The sequence below is a fragment of the Miniopterus schreibersii genome (assembly GCF_964146895.1).
Source record: "Miniopterus schreibersii genome assembly, chromosome: 4".
NCBI classification, from domain to species: domain Eukaryota; kingdom Metazoa; phylum Chordata; class Mammalia; order Chiroptera; family Miniopteridae; genus Miniopterus; species Miniopterus schreibersii.
The window spans coordinates 62,731,532-62,752,056 of NC_138105.1; the positions used below are offsets into that span (position 1 = coordinate 62,731,532).

General features: G+C 42.8%; 1 protein-coding gene across 7 annotated transcripts in view; it reads right to left on the reverse strand.

The window, feature by feature from the left end:
* PTK2B (protein tyrosine kinase 2 beta) overlaps window positions 1–20,525 on the reverse strand; it is a 118,208-nt gene that overhangs the window by 27,786 nt on the left and 69,897 nt on the right. For all 7 annotated transcript variants that reach the window (XM_081134670.1, XM_081134668.1, XM_081134671.1 and 4 more), the window contains exons 3-5: window positions 9,973–10,151; window positions 9,358–9,445; window positions 8,052–8,131 (exon numbers count right to left, since the gene is read on the reverse strand). In XM_081134670.1, the coding sequence (XP_080990796.1) occupies window positions 8,052–8,131; window positions 9,358–9,445; window positions 9,973–10,151 (347 nt within the window). The remainder of the gene's footprint in view (window positions 1–8,051; window positions 8,132–9,357; window positions 9,446–9,972; window positions 10,152–20,525) is intronic.

A 20,525-nucleotide genomic window follows, 5' to 3' on the forward strand; every position in this document is an offset into this window, starting at 1 on the left:
AGAGTCTGTTTTTGTTTGTTTTGTTTGTAGATTCCGCATATAAGTGAAACTATACTATGTTTGTCTTTCTCTGCCTGACTTATTTCACTTAGCACAACGCCTTTTAGGGCAATCCATGTTGTTGCAAATGGCAAGATTTCATTGTTTTTTATTCCTGCATGATATTTCATTGTATATATATCCTTAACCATTTTTAATAAATGGTGGGTTTTTTAAATTTTATATTATTTTATTTTATTTTTCAATTACCGTTTACATTCAATACCATTCCATACCTGGGCTCCCTACCTGCAGAGGTGGCCTCCTCCATAACTACACATCTACTTAGTAGAAAGTTTCAGATGTACAGCAAAGTAGCTGAAAAACTATCCACTCTAACCTCCCCCTTCCCCTGCTGACTCACCCGGCCCAAACCCAGTTGTCTCAACATTATTGACTATACTCTCCGTGCTGTAATCCACATCTCTGTGGCTATTCTACAACTACCAATTTGTACTGCTTAATCCCCTCACCCTAATAAATGGTGGTTCTGAATATATTGTCAAGCAAGATAAGCAGCTAGGTTTTAATAAATATGGTCTCAATTTTAAAGGGAAAAAACAGCATTTGTAAAAAATTATACTGGATCTAACTTGTTAATGGGAGTTACTTCTGGTTATTGAAATTGCAGATGATTTTAGTCAGTTTTTTCTCCTTTTCTACATGCTCCAAGTATTCCACATTGAACAAGTATTGCCCTTTTTACTTGAAAAAAAAATTAAGGCAGTGAGATTATTCAATCTACTGTAATGTGAGCTGTCTGGGCTCCCTACCTGCAGAGGTGGCCTCCTCCATAACTACACATGTACTTAGTAGAAAGTTCTTCCCTTTCCCTACTTTTCACAGATCCCCTGGGGCTCCAAATATTAAGTTTAACTCCTTTCTTAGATATCATACATTTGAAAGCAATTATTTTATCCTGACCTCTTTTCTCATTAGGGTCCCCTCTCTTCTCCCAGCCCCCAGCACACACATACACCAGCTCATCATCCTCAGTTACTTCAACCACTTCACTCAGATGAGAAAAATTGATGTGAAATACAAATGAGAAAGAAAAGAATGGCTATGTGATGAGAAGGGCACAATAAGGCAAGTGGTTCTTTCTAGCTGGGGCAAGTTGAGTTGTTTCAAATGACAGTAGTTGGAATGAAAAGAAAGCAAAAGATAAAGTCTTTGATATAAAATTTCTCTTATAGAATAAAAAGTGGTTACATTAAAATGAGTATTAAGAAGTAAATAATATTTAATGATGGTTCAGTAAATATTGCTAAAATATATTTTACAACATTGAGATGCATTTCTTGCCTATATCCCTCCAAAAAAATGGTGCAAGGATACAAAGTTTACATATTTAAATGAAGTAGGCCTAGAAAGAATCCAGGCAATGAGATAAGTGAGCTAAAGAATATGACAAACCTGTGGTTTGGGGTCTGGTCATCTCTCAAGCCAGGATATTGGATAGAAGACCTCACTAAGTGCACAATTCACCAAGAGAAAACATTTACCATAAAACAGGAATTTCATTTCTTAGAATAAAAAGTTTGAAAAACCAGTTATTGAAGGAAAACTGATATTCTCAATATTCATTTAACCAAAACAATGAGAAACCAATTTTATATGCTTCTTTTTCTCCTGTTGCAACTTTAGTAAATACCAACAATATAACATTAAAGCACAACTCAGTAAATGTGATCCCTGGAGGGCCTAGCGTTTAGTGGTGCAAGCATATGACCTTCCAATGGTCTAATTCAGTGATTCTCAACCAGAGGCAATTCTGCACCTCCTTCCCCAGGCTGGAAATATTTGGTAATGTCTGGAGATCTTTTTGGTTGTCACACCTGGTTAGGAGGAGGAATGGTCCTACCAGCATCTAAAGTGTAGAGGCCAGGGATGTTACTAAGTATCCTACAATGCACAGAATGGTCCCTATAACATAGAACTATATGGCTCAAAATGTCCCTATTGCTGAAGTTGAGAAACCCTGGCAGCTTGATCCAAGGAGAGAATTTAAGGAACTAGGAAGTGTGGCTCTTCCCTAACCCTTCTTTTTACCAGGTATCTGACAGAGCAACATAGCAGATGCTAGAGGAGTATTCCAGCTGATTAGGGCAGGTCTGATCTTTGGAAACCAGATCACAGGTAAGCAAGAAAGACATTCAATAATAGAACATAAGAACCCTATACAGACATATGTTTATTGCAGCATTATTTTCAATAGCCAAGATATGGAAGCAACCTAAGTGTCCATCAACAGATGAATGAATAAAGAAGTGGTGCATATATACAATGGACTATGACTCAGCCTTAAAAAAAGAATGAAATCTTGCCATCTGCAACAACATGGATGGACCTACAGGGAATTGTGCTAAGTGAAATAAGTTAGACCAAGAAAGACAAATGCCAGATGATTTCATTTATATGTGGAATCTAAAAAATAAAATAAATGAACAAGCAGAACAGAAACAGACTCATAGATACAGAGAACATTTTGACAGTTGCCAGATGGGAGAAGGGTTGTGGGGAGGGTGAAAAAGGTGAAGGGATTTAGAAGTACAAGTATGTAGTTACAGAATAGTCATGGGGATGTAAAGCACAACACAGGGAATATACTCAATAATATTCTAATAATGATGTATGGTGTCAGATGGGTACTAGATTTATTGGGGTGACCATGTCATAAGTTGCATAAACGTCTAACCACAGGGTTGTCTAATGTAATATTGTATGTCAACTGTAATTTAAAAAAAAAACAAGTCAAGAACCTTATCCAGGATTCTCCCCTGAATTGAAAATCATTCTATCCTACTTCTACCTGAGGTGCCTGTGGTTAAGATCCCAAATTTCCACGCAGTCAATCATGGCAGTTTTAGAAGGTATTCTGAGCCAGTGTTGCCCACCCTCCACTTTCATAGACAACCTCAAAACATGCCTGCAAAGTGTTGATTCCAGGCAGTGTGGCCATCCACGATTCCCACTGGGTTGAGTGAGCTGCAAATAGACTCCTAGGTAACTGAACAAATTGGCTTGCTGTAAACAATTATTTAATTCTAACAGAATAAATGTTGGCAAACGTGCACCAGAGAAGAGAAATTTATTTATTTCAGAATTATCCATTCATTCAAATATAGACTGTGCCCTAATCATGTGTCAGGTGAGGGGAGTGCCAACCCTGACTTCAAGGATTTGACAAGATTTCACAATCTAGTGCATGTGAGCCAATCAGTACCTACGGTAGAGTAGGTAGGGTTGGCATGGGGAAGGGAAGGCTTCATGATGGAGAAACTCTTGAGCTGGCTTTTCAGGAAGAGCCTATGGCCACCATATTGCTTATTATCAATACTTCACAGGTGTGCTCTGAGGTTTTCTATGAATGCAGAGGGCAAGCAGGCAACACTGGCTTAGTAACTTTTCTAAAGCTTCCAGAATAAAGAATCGTTTACCAAGCTGATAGGGGGAATGAGAAGAGTATGCCAGACAGAGGGGATGCATTCCTCACTAAGGGGGTGAGAGCTATTTCCAAGTCCCAGACACAGTGGTCTCTTAATGTCACTCCTGGTTTATGGCAATTGTTGAATGAATGAATGAATGAATGAGTGTTGAGACTAAGGATGGATAAAAGAATTTTGAGGACTAGAATATTTAAATAAGCCTTAGTAAAACAAAAGTTGGGGTTGGCTAAATCGAAGGGTAAACAAATTTTGAAATGAACACTGAGGAATTAAAACACATAAAATAATAGCAATTTTAGAATGATTAAGGAGGTGGTGAGTGGAAAAATGTTTTATTAGGGGAAAGGTAACTCAGGTAACATACCTAGGTCATCCCAATCTCTTGAAATCCAACTCACTCCCTATATCATTGATTGCCCTTCTCTCATGCACTGAAGATCAGTTATTGTGTTATTTTTTACAAAGTACCCAATTATTCAAGTATGCCATGATCTGTGTGTCTCTAATATTTAAGCGGTTGAACATCACTGGGATGTCTGGGAGAACCAGTTACCACTGCTAATCAGAGGTACTGCTTTTTTCAGAGATTGAGCTTCACAATCTTCTGGGCTTAGTCCCATCTCAGCTGCTGTGAGTGAGCACCCAATGATCCCCAACCTGCCCCAATTGTCACCGTTGAATGAGGATGCATCTGCTAGGAGCACCCTCTAGTACCTGGCTGGTTCTCCCCAGCCCAGGTCTGCATTTTAACCAGCTAACACACCAGGTGGACAGAGAGCCTATGGACAGGCACATCACTTTTAGCCATGTAATGACAGCAGAAAGTAAAGAAATATCTTTGCAAAATCCAGTTGGTAGTGTTTCCCTTCTAAAAAGCAATAGAAATATTAACTCAACACCAACATTCCTTAACTATGGGACAAAATGCCTTTTGAAGCCAGCTGAGTGTTCTTTCTCTAATCTTTACTTATTATTAGCTACTACTTAACTACTATTGAGTTATGCATTCACTCTGAGTTTTTAGGTCAGAGTGTCTGGGACTCCGCTGGGTGTTGGCAATGGTCCTGATGTCTCAGGTGAAGGGGAAGCTATTTGGTTCCTCAAACTGGGCAGGTAATTTCTAGCATGTGGACCATGAATTTCACATTTTAACTTATAGGGGGACATGTAGATAAAATGATATATTTGGCATTTATAATGCACCTCCAATAAATCAATAAAATTGATTAGGTATGACTCCAACATATGAAATTCTGGAAAAGACAAAACTATGAAGACAGTAAAAATATCAGTGGTTGCCAGGGGTTGAGGGGAAGGAGAGATGAGTAAGTGGAACACAAAGGATTTATTTTAAAAGATTTTGACACCTCTACTTTATTATGCTTTTTTTCTTTAAAAAAAAATTTTTATTGATTGATAAACACCTATTTGTTGTTCCGCTTACTTATGTATTTATTTGTTGATTCTTGTATGTGCACTAACCCAAGATCGAACCCACAACACAGAAGATTTTTAGGGCAGTGAAACTACTTTGGATGATACTGTAATGATAGATACATGTCATTATATGCTTGTCAAGACCCACAGAATATACAATATCAACAGTGAACCCTAATGTAAACTATGGACTTTGGGTGATAATGATGTGTCAGCGGAGGTTCAAGGACTGTAACAAATGTTCCACTCTGGTGGGGGATGTGATGAGGGGAGGCTGTGCCTGTGAGGGGGAAGGGGGTATATGGGAGACCTCTGTACCTTCCCCTCAATTTTGCTGTGAACCTAAAACTGCTCTAAGAAATAAAGTCTATTAAATTAAAAAATAATGAATAAGGGTAAAGAGAAAAGTAATTAGTACAAATAATTAATAATTATTGAATACTTTGGTCCCTATCAGTGTTCTAAGTACTTTAAATGCATTAATTCATTTATTCCTCATAACAAGCCTATAAGGTTGCTACTATTATTATCATTCCCATTTTACAGATGAAGGAACTTAGCCACAAAGAGCTTAATAGGATCTTCTAGGCAGCCCAACTTCAGACCCTTTGCTCTTCATCATTACGCCCAATTGCTCCTTGGTGTAAATTAAATCCATTGAGGATTCATCTTGCTAAACTTGTATCACGTGAATATATCATATTTCTTTTTTAAGCCAGGAAAGAATACTTTTTTTTTCGAGAGACACCGTATTTTCCCCCTAGGTGATACAATCCATGTTAATAGGGTAAGGAAACTCTGCCCATGATCTGCAGGTAGACTGCACTCTGGAACCGTTTCAGGGGGGAAAAAAATCACATCCCTGAAAAATTCTGTCTTTATGACCCGATTTTTAGAAATGTATCCTCACTTGGTGAGAAATAACTTGATTTTAAAATAGTCCATGGTAAGGTATGGCTTTATATTCAACTTTAAAAATCATAGGTTTTAAAATCTTCTATTAAACCTACAAAATAGGCATTTCCCACATCCTCTCCCTACTACCATATAACCTATAACTCAAAGGTCAACTCATAGGAATAGGAACATTTATCTGACTTTGTTCCTTGGACCCAGGAGACATGAAACAATATATCTCTGTCATAAAACTATGGAATAATCCTGAGCTGACAAGGCAGCAGACACCATGAGACTGTGCTCCTGACAAGCCCTCCCATGTTGGAGGGCTCATTGTCTCCTCCAGCACATCTAGCACAATGCCTGGCGCTGGATAATAATATTACTGTTATTTTGATCGATAATAATTTGGGAGTAATTCAAGGAAATAAGAACATGAAATAGAAAGCCAATGGGTCTCCTCATTGCTGCTATGTTACTAGTAAGTGATGATATTTTGAGAGGTGATTTACATGACTAGAGTCTCAAAGTGAATGTAGAGTCCTGGGTATGAGAGCCACAAATAAAAAGGGAAAGGTAAGCTTTTTCAAGGTATCTAATTTCAGAGGAGATGAGACTGTGTGAGATGCAATGCAGATTATAGGAGTTGCGATGGTCTCAGAGGCATAAAAGGGCACATAGGTAATAAACTTCGCAGACAGCCCCCAATGCACCAGCACAGAACTCCCAGGACCACTACCAACTGTGGCAAGGTGGTGTCTTCCAGCTAGCATCATAGGCTGCAGACTTCCTCTGCACAGAGGACCCTAGTGTTCCCTCGCTTGTCCAGACAGAGTAACCAAGTGGGAAAACAATGAGGAGCCGTCCGAGGCTGTCTTGGACCTATTCTGTCACAAATGCCAACAGTCTCAGATGCTGAGATGAAAATGGGATCCTCCCCTTCCCATCCTGTGGCCCTCCCTGGGGGACACTTCTGCTCTCTCTCTGAGACCCAGGATGCGAGCCAGAATTCCTCCATGGCCCCCAGAAGCAGCAGCAGGATTACACCGTCTATAACTTTATTACGGACACAGATAGGGTCAGGACTCTTTCTGGAACCACATTTCCAGCAACCCAAAAGTAACCCTTTGCCAAAGTTTTCCTTGACAATGGTCTTGAAACTCCCTCTATCAACTCATGAGGCTGACTGTGTCCACATTGTCTCGGTGGTTTGTCATATCCCAAAGTCCCACCCAGCTCTATTAATCCAGAATTCCTAAGGGTAGGGTTAGGGTTATTCTAGTTTAATAAGCTCCCAGGTGATTATGATTTGCAACCAGATTTTGGAACCACTGTTGTAAGACAGATAAGGGATGCAGAAAAAGCAATGGGAGGGTGGGATGGGCAGATGGATGATGATAGACGGTGAACTGAATGGTGCCATTTTGGATAAGAATGTGCTAGAACACAGGTTTAACCACATCACCCTCTTTGGCCCAACAGCCAAGAGTAACATTCAAAGCCTTCCACCATCAGCCCCAACTTACCTCCTACAACTCATCTCCCACTATCCTCCAGCCTGTTCTTTCCCTTCTACGGTCCCTGAGCCAAGAATGCACACTGCCCTGCCTGCAACTCCTCCATCATCTACTGATGGAAATCTTTCTCTTCCTCCCTGGAGAAGTTCAAATCCCCTCTTCCCAATGCCCTAAGACAGGGTTCTTGGCTCCTATATGTACATCTGTTTGGCACATATTACATACTGCCTTGTATTATGATCAATTGTAGACACACCCGTCACCTCCCAAACATTGTGAGATTGAGGACCTCTCTGGATGAGTCACTAATTTCTTACATAATTATTAGTGTCTACAGAAGCTGGGGACAGAGCAGTGAAAACACAGAAATCCCATTTGAATATCTCTCAGAATCTCACCTAAGGCTCAAAGAAAAGTTACTGAATCACTTAGATGGCAGATAGATGGAAGAAGCAGGCATCTTGGAGCAAGAACAGTGGCAGCCGAAGGGAGATGGGGGTCCAGCCAGAGAGAACCTGGCACTTCTATCCCAGGGGCCAGACAGCAAGCACCTCAGGGACTGGCCCTTTGCCAGCCACCACTTGTCCCCTCCTGGCTCTCACATATCCGCTCTTGCTTCTCACCCTAAAGGAAAGTCAAGCTGGCCAGGAACCAGCACAGGAGGGGAGCCACAGGTGCCCTCCCTGGAGAGGGAGGCCTCAAGGCCACATACCTGAGCTCCAGGCAGCCCAGCTGCAGGGCCATGCCCTCGCTGACCTTGCTGGCGTAGCGTTGCATGTAGTCGCTCCGGAGCTGGTGGGGAGAAAGGCCAAGGTTGAGACTCTTGCCCTCATTCCTGTTTTGCTGAGCAGAGGCTCTAGGAGCTGGTGGGTGCCTTGAACACAATCCTGCCACCACGAGCTGTCTCTCTCATGCGCCCACCCCACAAAAATGTGTAGCAGGAGATGAAGAGCAGAATGGGCTCACCCTCGGTTCTGCCCCTGCCTCCCTCCAGAACCCTGGGCAGTGCTGATCAAGCCTCCACAGGCTGAGGCCTTCGGGTTTTTGAAGTACTTTAGACATGTTCCCACTGGCTCCACGAGGCAAGAAGTTCAGATTCTCCTCCCCCACTCCTCATCTTGGAGATATGAAAACTGGGACTTGGGGGAGGAGTCAGAAATTTATCCAAAGCCTTGTGGGTTAAGTAGTGACAGGTGTCATCCACTGTACAAGTAAAGTCTGGCATGGTCTCCAGCAAACCAGGAGAGAGATATAGGAGAGGGCTAAGATCAGACAGAATATAATGATGGCAACTCACATTTACTTGGCATTCACTCTATGCCAGGTCTTGTGCTAGGAACTTTACATGCACTGTAGGCAGTGTGCTGGAGCAGCTCCAAACAGCTATTGAAAGCCAGTTATTAAATTTTTTGAAATTTTGCAAGCTGGCTGATATCACATAGGTAGCTTGAAACAGGCCTATTTACACCGTGGAAATTGGCATGTTCTACAAATCAGTTTTGTTTTTTTCTTGAGGGCTGGTTTACCAGCACACTGCTAATAATATTATTTGGTCCTCACAACAATCCTGTAAAGTAGGGTTGTCGTTATTATCATCCCCACTTTATAGAAGAAGAAACAGCTTTATGCAGCTGAAGTTCCCAGGGGTACCAGGTTAGTAAGTGGCAGAGCTAGAAAAGAAACCAAGTCTGTCAGATGGTAGAGCCTGTGTGTCTAAGACTACGGCCTTCTCTGTGGACCTGCTCTGCCTGCTTCACCAGCCAGCTCTCCTGGGAAGTAAATAGTCATCAGGAAAGTCCAAGAAGAGAGGTGAGCATATGGGGTGGGGCTAGCTGGCGCTTAATTAGTTGTGGGAGAAGCAGAGTTGGACAGCTGATCAGGGGCCAAGGAATGACTCCAAGAGAAGTTTCGTAGACTGGGACCTCCAAGGCTTTGTCCTTCCATCTCCTAGGAGAGATGGCTAATACTTGGCATTTAAGGTATAATAGAACCCTGGGCATAGAAATTTTATCTTTTACCTGTTGGTAAAAATAAAGCAGCGTGGTCCTGTCCTTCTTCAAGCTCTCCATGAAGTCCTCTGGCAAGTAGCGGATTTGAAGGTCATACCTGGGACAGGAAATTAAGACTCTTATATTTAAAGGAGCAGTAGAGCTGGCCAAGGGCAGAAGCAACCTCACCCACCACATGCAAGGGGCTGCCCATGCATTTCCTGGCCACCCATTTAGGACTTTTGATTAGCCACAGAGGATAGAGGGGTGGCCAACAGGTGATGGTCAGCAATAGTGCTAACTTCCCACACTTCCTCTTCCTGGCCACCGTTTTCCTTGGACCAGCCATTGGCCTGGCTCGCCTTCCTCCAGCACTTTTTTCCTCCCTCTCCATAACACCAACAGCATCCTGTCTAGGGATGTTTCTAGATATCTGCCCTGGATGGAGATGTGCAATGAGCCCATGGTAAGCCTTGGCAAATACATGCATTGGACACCACAGGAAGACTAAGCCTAAAATATCACTAGGATGTTCTAGAAGACTCTCAGAGGTTTGGAAGTGCTCCAAGGAAGGACTCTCAGGGCTCCCCCACCCCACACTCATCTCCCCCCCTCCCATTCAAGAGCCCAGGGCTCCTCTCCTACCTCCACTCAGCCTCCACGTGTAGACATTCATATTTGTCCTGCACCTCACCCACAGTCATCTGTGGGTGCAGCCAGTGGATCTCATCAGACTTCATATGCTTCAGCCTCAGCCCATAGCACTCAGCCAGCTGGATGTTGGGCCCGATCCGCCCGCTCAGCAGGATGGAGGCAATGACCTCCTGTGGAGGAAAAGACAGGGGCATGACTCAGAGGTAACTCCTTCTAGGCTCCCACAGTCCTCATGCAGCCCCAGAAGTGCGATTCTCTAGGGTGAGGTTCCGTCTTAATGTTTTATTCATCTGTGATTCTCTAGCACTTAGTGCAAGGCCTGGTACACAGTGGGCTCTGTGTGATGAATGAACAAACTGGCAAAGTGAAGGAAGAAACAGAAGAAGAGCAGAAGAGAAGGAGAAAATGCAAGGAGGCAAAGAGCACAAATTCTGTGCTTCTGCATTTCATTCCAACCAAACCAATTAATAATAACCGAGCATCCATCATGCAAAAAGCACCCTCTGAGTGGTTGCCAATTTAGCCAGCATTACTCAGAGTCTGCAGTAGGCACTTCTAGGCACTTTGCATACATTACTTCATGAAATCCATACAACACAGGAAAGTAGGTGCTATATCCCCCATTTGGTTGATGAGCACACTGATGAGGCCATGCAGCTCATGGAACTAAGCTGGGGTTTTGAACCCTGGTCCACTGGACTCTGAGGATTTCTACTAGACCAAGCTGCTTTGTGGGATGGTGGAGCTGGGTGAGACAGAAGGACAGGACTCACATTAAGGGATTAAGTGGCACAGTCCCCACAGAGGAAATAGAGTGTTGGTAAGAAATTAGGCGCTATTCCTGCTTTCTTGACCAGAAGTCAGCCTCCCCGACATCCTGATGCCATAGCTCCCTGGCCTAGAACCAGAGCTAGATTAAAAGGAGGACAATTAGGTGACTGCCTGAAAGCCCATCTACAAGGCCATGTCTAGTTCTGAATCACGTTGGTTCCAGTTTAACTCAGGTTTCTCATGTGATTCCAGACATAACTAGTGAATCGAGCCTACCCCTGGTGAAGCAGAGAGAATCATCAAAGGTAAATTTTTTAAAATGTGTTTTTATTTATTTCAGAGACAAAGGGAGAGGGAGAGAGAGATAGAAACATCAACGATGCAAGAGAATCATTGATTGTCTGCCTCCTGCACGCCCCTGCTGGGGATCGAGCCTGCACAACCTGGGTATATGCCCTGACCAGGAATCAATTCATGACCTCCATTCAAACACTGAGCCACATTGGCTGGGCTCAAAGGCAAATTTTAAAACTCTCAGCCACTGACCAATCTGTTGAATATCTTTGCAATGTACATGCACCAAGCCTGCATACAATCATTTATAACAGGGAGAAAATAATAGCACTTATTTCAAATGGTTTTATGAGGATTAAATTAGATAAAATTCCTTAGGACAGAAACTGGCATAAGGTAAATACTAAGAAAAACGCTAGCGTTATTTCAACATAGCAATCCAGTGTAGATTCTGGTGCTTTTGTAAAAACAAAGGAAGACTGGGAAAACAAAAGAAAAGCCTGGTTTCTTCTCCTTCATCTTTTAAATCTCTTTTTCTTTTTCCTTCTCTTGGGGGTGGTGGGATGACCAAAGGTCAAAGTAGTGAGGCAGACGGGGTGGCAGTGGCTGCAAAGCCAGAATAGGAGCAAAGGAGGGGGTGGGGCTGGGAGGAGATGGCTGGAGCAGTCAGGAGATTAATTACATACAGGGGGGGTTGAGAAAATGAGTAAATATATTGAGGATAATGGGGAATGGGTTTCTTCCTGTTGGAGAAAGTACTTGAAATATGGAGAGGGGACGGTTAGAGAGAACCCTTGCTGAGGGATTGGAATTGGAAGTATTGCTGGGAACTCATGGAGAGAGAGAGAGAGACAGAAAAACAGAGAGAGGGAGAGAACACACCAGCGCTTTGCTCACTGAAAGTGCCTAGGACCAATGATGTCCTGATGGTCATTTGCACACCAAACAATGAGTCTTGGTTTCCAAATATCCTTCTTCACTAAAAGGATCCGGGGCTCCTGGAAGAAGTGGCTGATTTCAGGGCTAAGGCAAATACAGCACAAGATGAGCCTTTTTGTGCTAGAAAAAAGGGAAGAGTTTAGAGAATGTTGGGGCTATATAACAAGGAAACAGAAGCAGCTTAAAGGGGCTGCCACTGGCCAAATCTTGGACAACCTAAGCATTAAAATACACAAAATAGGAATAGATTACATCCCACTGAATAAAATAGAATCTGAGATAAATAAATAAAGGAAGGAAAAGGAAATGTTCTTCCTTACACTCAAATGCCAACTAGTAAATGTAGAAGGAATGGAAATAGAAAATCGCCATTTGCAACAAATAGCGCTGGTGGGTTGGTTTGGGTGTGATTCATCAATGGATGATAAACCTGAAGGGTGGAAGTCTGATGATAAATAGGCTATTGGCATGATCTTAGCATATCTTCCCTCAGACACTAATTATATACTAAGGAAAACCTGGCAGACATAAATGTCCAGGTCATCAATGTTATCATCATCATCAGTAGATCAAGTAAACAGAGCATGTCTCTCACCTTGACCCACTAAGAGGCACACAGCACCATTTCTGAGAAATTCATTTCTGCCAAAATGCATGACGGAATCTGGTTATGACACTGAGGGTGAGGGGTCTTTTCAGAAATTGATAGAATAAAAGGCCAGCACTCTTTCAGACCTAGGACCTCTTTCAGATTAGAGAAGACCAAAGAGATAAGACAGCTAAATGCATTGTGAATTACAAAGCAGCTAGCTGGTTTGTAGCCAATTTGTCAGAAGTGTGGGTGGCCTGGGAACCATGGAGTTTGAAACTGGGGTCTGAGGAAGGAGGGGTCTTGTAGGGGACTGTGCCCTCAACCTGTGAGGTCTGTGCTAGCTCCAGAATTGCACTGCAAAGTACACCAATCCTTCAGGCACACCCTGGGAGCAAAGGGGTTGACCATCACAGGTGACATAGAAAGAGCACTCACTTAGGAGTCACACAAACCCAGGGTCTGACCTCAGTTCTGACAGGTGCTTCAAGGAGAATGACAAACTCCTTGAGCCACAGTCTCCTTCCTGCCGGCTCCACCTTTGTCATGCAAAGCTGCAGAATGTCTCCTTCATTCAAACCATCAGCAACAATCTATGACATAGTCTGCAAAGCTTCATCAGGAGCCTCAGTGAGCACATAGAGCCCTCCCCTCAAAGAGCTTCTATTAAGTGGGCTGGCAGAAGAAAGTAGCTTAAATTGAGGGGGGGTCCCACAGTGGGGTAGGGAATTAGTTTAAATGAAGAAAAAGGTTGAGGTTTGACATGATCTCACTGTGGAGGCCTTGGGATGAGCCCTGCCTCCCTCATCCTTTACTGCCGCTTCCCACATACTCACACAGCTCCTCAAGCAAATGGTGGGAGCAGCAAAAACAGCCCTCTGCCCACAGCTCATAGATTGTCATTAATGAGTCAATATTTCTTTCTCTATTAATAAATCACTTTTCCAAAACAACAGTATAAGATGTCTACCTACTCACTAAATTGCCATATGTAACCTGATAGGGAAAAAGAAAACGCTGTCTTAATTTTATCAGTTGCTATTTAGATAAGACCAGGATTCTTTTTCACTACAGGAAAACCGTTACTTCTGCTCACGCAGGAGCTATTGAAAAGCAGGCCCTCAGATTGCCAGTGGCTCGCGGTGTCTGCTGCTTTATTGCAAACGGAGGGATTTCTGTGGCTTTCCTTCCTGCTTGGCTAACATGGATTTATTCTGTTTATCAAATAGTGTGAAGACCCCAAGCTGCCTTTGCCCCTCTTCCTCTTCTCTGGCATTTCCTCTTATAGGTCAGAAACAAAGAAGGCTTGTACACCTGTCCCCATGCCCAGGGAAATTTCTTTGCAAGGAAAAAAAAAGGTCACCCAAGAAATTAATTACTCAATCCACTTTCTCTTCCTTTCCTGGTACTCAGCCACATTTCCCTCTTGGAAATTTATTTTTGTGTACAGCGTGAGAAATGGTTTAAAATTAATTTGTTTTTACAAGGATGTCTGACATTAGGTGACTACATGTGCAGGGCTGTTTTTCGTCTTTTTCTGTTCCTTTGATCTAATGTTCTATCGTTGTATCTCAGCCACATTCTATAGCTTCTTCAGTCTCATGATTTTCTTAGGTCCGCCTTTAAAAAAAAACTACCTATTTTTTTTTTAATTCTTGAGCTTATAAAACATATTTCATGTTAGTGGGGCTGGGTTTTTAGAAATATCATGATAGCTGAGACCCCCTTCCCCCCACCTTCCATTAGAATTGGTTCACCTTTACTAAGGTCACACCTCTCACTGGGGCAGCCTGCACCCAGTGACTGGTCACTGCTTCAGGGTGTAAAGGTCCTGACCTTTCATCCCAGCTTCAGAGCTCCCTGAGTTATGACAGCATCACAGGCCAACTTCTCCCTCTGCCCATCCTGCATCCCTCACTCCTGCCAGGGGAGTTTCACGAGAGTACTCATGACATGCTTCATGCATGCAAACCTCCTTCTCAGGGTCTGCCTTCCCGGGACCCAACCTGAGGCACTGGCCTCCGAATTGCTCTCAAGCTTAATTTAACTCGCCTCCTTACTTTTTGCTTTATGAAGTCAAAATGCTCCTCTTTTTAGAAATGATTGAATTTAAAATTTTAATAAATCAAAGCCTTCGTTCCAAAAAGTCTTGCCTGAATTCTATTTAAAAAGGTGTCACGTTGAGATTGAGGGCATTTTCAAACAGGTGACTTTTTGTCGAAAATCCTCATTGGTTCCTGCCTGCTAGGATAAGATCCAAACTCTTTAGCATGAGGCACAAAAGGCCCTTTGGAATTTTCCTCCACGTGTTCTTTCCAGTCTCAGCTCCCACTCCCATCCATGCTGTGCTCTTAGCTCCCGCCTCCCAGAATTACCCTCTTTCTTCTCCAAGCACAGCATGTTCCTCTTGCCTGAAGGGCCCCTGGTTCCCCTCTCCCTCCTGTCCTCTTGTCTGGGTGAGCTTCCAGTTAACCTCTAAAACCCAATCAGCACTGTGAGGTCCTCTGGGAAGCCCTCTCTGACTCACTTTGAAGGGTTTGCTTCCTCCTCTGGATTCCCAAAGAACTTTGCACACACATCTAGTAAGATACTATTAAATTCTGTCCGTCAAAAAAAGATATGTTGAAGTCCTAATAGCCAGTACTTTACAATGTGACCTTATTTGGAAATATGGTCTTTACAGACTAATCAAATTACAATGAAGTCACTGGGGTGGCCCCAATGAATATGACCGATGTCCTTATAAAAAGGGGAAATTGAACATATAGGGAAACATGCACATGGGGAGAATGGAGGATTCAAGTGAAGATGGAGGATTTGAGAGCTGCATCTACAAGCCAAGGAATGCTAAAGATTGCCAGCAAACCACCGGCAGCTAGTAAGAGGCAAGGAAGAATCCGTCTCTTACGGGTTTCAGAGGGAACATGGCCTTGCCAACACCTTGATCTTGGGCTTCTAGCCTCCAGAACTGAAAAAGAATGAATTTCTGTTGTTTCAAGTCACCTCATTTGTGGTATTTTGTTATGGCAGCCCTAAGAAAACTAATATAGACATACACCACTTAGAACTAAGACAATTGTCCATGTTTGTCTTCCCAACCTTTCAAATCAAGGTCAGAAGCCAAGCTTTACATACAATATTATGCCCAATTCCAAGTCCAGTGCCTGGCACAGAGAAGGTCTTCAATTATTTGAGGAAATGAATAGTGGCCAGCTCCCTGAATAACAAGCTGGGGTTATAAAGAATAGTGACCTATCATCAGAAATGTTCAAGAGATCAGGAGTGTGATGACTGATGCCACCACAGGCTTTAGAGTCTACAGGATCTGGGGACCTAACCACCATTTCCTCATCTGTAAAATGGGGAAAATACCCTTTCAGTTATGGGAGCTTGGGTGGGATTAGATAACATGTGGTATAAATAAAAAGAGCAGATATTAAATTATAAGCATGTGACACTGGCTTCCCTCCACCTTCTAAGGGGGTTTCCATGCATCACTCAACTCTTGGACTTCTTGTTTGTATAATAATAAATAAGATATATATAAGATATGAAATCATACACAAAGTATGACAGTGATAGAAGCAAAATCAAACAAATCCAGAATGAAAGATATCCAAATGTGAACAGTGTTGTCTTGGGTTAGTGCAATTATACACATGTAGATTTTCATTCTTCCGGTTTCCTGTGTTTGAACTTTTGTATGTAATATAGTAGTTAAGAGAATGGCCTCAGAGTATGAAACTGTTTCATCTCTGATGTGCTTTGTGACTTTGGGCAAATTAACTCCTTTGATTGGTCATTTGTAAAATGTAAAAATATTCCTCTATCATAAGGTTCTTTTGATGATTAAGCGAGATGATACAAGTATGGAACTTAGCATAGAGCTTTGTGTACAGTAATGCTAAAGAAAATGTATTATTATTATTATTATTGAAAGAAGATGTAGTCACTTTATATGTTGTTGGATTTGATTTGCTCATATTTTGTTATGGATTTTTGCATCTATGTTCGTGAGCAATATTGGCCTGCGGTTTTCCTATCATGTATACCATGCATATATTCATTTTATAATTGTAAAAAATCTCTTCAAAAATAAAATTTTAAGTTTAGTTATTATAAGCTTGGTTTTGCAGATTAGGCATGAAAAATTCACAGTGAAATAATAGAAGCAGACATCATCTTTCAACTTGAGATAAATGCCATAGCTTATGCCTACTTGCTTGGCTCGTGTGCTAGCAAGTGGGGACTTCACATCTTACTGATAAGCTCAGCTTTTAAGAGGTGAATAAGTTCCCTGTAAAATATACAACTCTAGAATAAAAATGTGGACTACACAGTAAATGTTACAGGGCCAGAGAGCAAAAGAAAGCCAAAATTCACTCAGGTCTCTATGAAAGTTAAGTTGAACAGATATTTTGCCTTCTAGATTCTAGAAGCTCAGATGTAAAAGCAGTCCTTACTGGTGTAGCCACAAAAATAAGATCTAGCCCTGGCTGGTGTGGTTCAGTAGTTAGAGAGTCAGCCTGCACACCAAAGGGTCAAGGGTTTGATTCCAGGTCAAGGGCATGTTCCAAGGTTGTAGGTTCAATCCCCAGCCTTGGTCGGCATGCCTGTGGGAGGCAACCAATTGATGTGTCTCTCTCACATCAATGTTTCTCTCTCTTTCTCTCCCCCTCCCTTCCTCTCTTCCACTCTCTCTAAAGATCAATGGAAAAAATACCCTCAGGTAAGGATTAACAAAAAAGTAATAATTTGAAAAATGAAATACAATCTACAACTCTATAAATACTCAAATAATCAATGTTTATTAAGCTCATAAAACAGGCTGCAACTTCAGAGCCTTAAGTAAGTTTAAAGATCACTTAAATTGACTGTTTCTAAACAAAGGGAGGTCAGGTGACTTGCTCAAGGATATACAGGGAATTCTATTTTAAACCAGCTAAAATTCTATTAACCCTCCTACACTTTATCACTAATGAGTATTAATCTTCCCTCCAGTCGCCTTCCTATTTGGTCTTTGTACCAAGTGATCTAGGAGATCACTGGTCTCATTTGAGTACTCTCTAGGCATCAATTCATTCATTCATTCTACAAACATCTACTGGGTATCTCCTTTGTGTTAGGCTCTATATAGGCACTGGGGATACAGTTGTGAACAAGACATAGCCCCTGCTCTCCAGGAGGCCACTTCTGCTTAGAGATTGACAAGCACCAGAATGGTGAAAATGGGAGTGCTATGGCACCACCTCCCACCACTCAGTGCCCATCTACAGACTTTCTCTTCCCGTCTGCTCCATCCAGCCCTCTCTGTCATCCTCTCATAGACCCTTTCAGGCTCAGTATCTTGTGAGTTCTCAGACTCTAGAACAATGATCTCCTATCCTGGGACTCCTCATCATCTCCAGATTGCTGATAACACTTTCCCAAAAGTGTGAGCCAGTTGGGTGTCCTGCAGGCAGAAGCGGGGCCTTTGAGGCAGTGCCGGTTCCCAGCACCCCTGGGATTCTGATTCAGTGAATTTGGGATGGGAGTTGGAACCTGGTATTTTAAAAACTCTCCAGTGACCCAGATTATCTGCCCATCTGGGACACTGATGTAGTGGTTACATAAACCCTCCCGCCTGCCCTATTCACAGCACCTCTTGGGCATTTGCTGCCACAGACCCAAGATGCCACCCCCTGCACATCAGGAGCTCTTTCTCCTCCACTGGAATTTGGAATTGAGCTGTGGAATTCTAGCCAGCCTCTGTTGGCTTTATAACTAAAATACATCCATCCATTCATCCATCCATCATTAAATAATTACTCATTAATGAATTCCACAGATTGGGAAAACAAAAGCAAAGTCCTTCTCTTATGAAGCTTATTTTCTAGGGGAGGGGGTAGAACAGTAAACAAATAAGCATAATAATATCTCAGGTTCAGATAAGTGCTAAGAAGGCACAAGCAATGTCAAGGCACCAGAATGACAGGGGTCTGCTATTTTACATGAGGTGGCCAGCAAAGTCCTCTCTGATAAGGGGGCATTAGCTTAGATCCCCAAAGGAAGTAAGGAAGAGAGAAGTGGCCTTGTGCGGAAAGAGTCTTCCAGGAAAAGGGATCAGAGAGCACAGAAGCCCCAAGGTAGGAGTCTGGGAAGCCCCAGTGTGCTTGGTACATTTGAGCAACTGTGAAGAGGCCCGTGGGGCTGGGGAGGAGAAGGCATGCAGGGAAGTAAGGTGAGAAAGCTAGGCCAGGCCTGTTTTCTGTAAAGGGCCAGGTAGTAAATATTTCAGGTTTTGTGGGCCATATGGCTTCTGTCACAACTACCCAGCTCTGCTGTTGTAGCTCAAAAGCAGGCATAGACAATATATAAACAAGTGAGTATGGCTGTGTTCCAATAAAACTTTATTTACAACAATGGGTGGTGGGCCATATTTGGCCTGCAGGCCATTGCTTGCTGATCCCTGTTGTAGACCAAGGTAAAGACTTTGGATTTTATTTTGAGCGAGACAGGATCATGGAGAGTTTAAAGTAGAGCAGTGATATGATCTAAGCTATACCTCAAACCTATCCCTCTAGCTGACTGTGTTTTGAAAATCACTGTGGCTGCTACCTGTAGAATGAACCACAGGGGGATAAGGGCAGAAGCAGTTAGGAGGCGATAGGTAAGAGATGCTGATGGCCTGGACCAGGGTAGAGGCAGTGGAGATGGTGAGAACCTAGATATGTTTTGATGGTAGGGTTGACAGGATTTCCTGATGGATTAAATACAAAGTGTGAGAGGAAAAGAATCCGAGAATGACTCTGAGGTCCATAGCCTGAGACACAATTCACTGAGAAAACAGAGCTGCAATGAATGGAGCTGGGAAAGACCGGAAGAAAAGTCAACTTTTAGGGGAGGACTGTGAGTTTGATTCTTTACGTGGAAGTTAGACGTCCCATGGAGATGGCAGGTGGGCATGTGAGCTGGGGTCGTGGGAGGAGATCGCAGTCAGCATTACACGTTTGAGCACCACTAGATAAAATTAGAATTTCAAGCTATGTGATTGGATGAGATCACCTGAAGAGTGACAAGGGACCAGCCTGTGGCATCACATATCCTGACAGCATCACAGGAAACATCATGCCAGGGCACAGGCAGACCACAGGCTGCCTGGCAACTGAGAATCCAGGGCAGCAGTGGAGGAAAGAGACTTTCATCAGCCTATGCTCTGTAGTCATTTCCTGACAAAGCCTTGAGCTTCAGTGTGGGTGTGCATACGTGTGCACATTGCTTGCTCACCTGCATACTGTATACACAGATCTATGTACAGCTGAATGGGGGTACCAGCAACACACACTGTGATACTGATGGCTGTAGTGGGCTAAATGGTGGCCCCCAAAAGACATGTCCATGCCTTAACCCATGGAGCCTGTGATATGACCTCATTAGGAAAAATGGTCTTTGCAAATATAATTAAGTTAAGGATCTCAAGATGAGATCATTCTGGACTACCTGGGTGGCTCCTAAATCTAATTACATGTCCTTACAAAAGGCACATAGAGAGAAGAGAAGGTTGCTGTGAAGACAGAGGCAGAGATTGAAGTTACACAGCCATAAGCCATGGAAGCCTGGAGCCACCAGAAGCTGGAGAAGGCAAAGGGGATTCCTCCCCTAGAGCCTTCGAAGGGAGCACAGTCCTGCCGACCTCTCCAGATGGGACTTCCAGCCTCCAGAACTGTTGTTTTTAAGCCACCAGTTTTTTTGTAATTTGTTACAGCAGCCCTAGGAACCAAGTACAATAGCTATACAAGTTCCGAGCTCTCAACACACCTAAGGGATAATTTTTAAAAAAGTGATTGATGAACAAAATAATAAGTTAGCATCACTTATCCCACTCTGAAAGCATTCGTTTTGATGTGATAAAAGCCTTATCTAACCACGACATTCAGCAATGCAACTGACAGATTAAAAATAGAAATGTAAG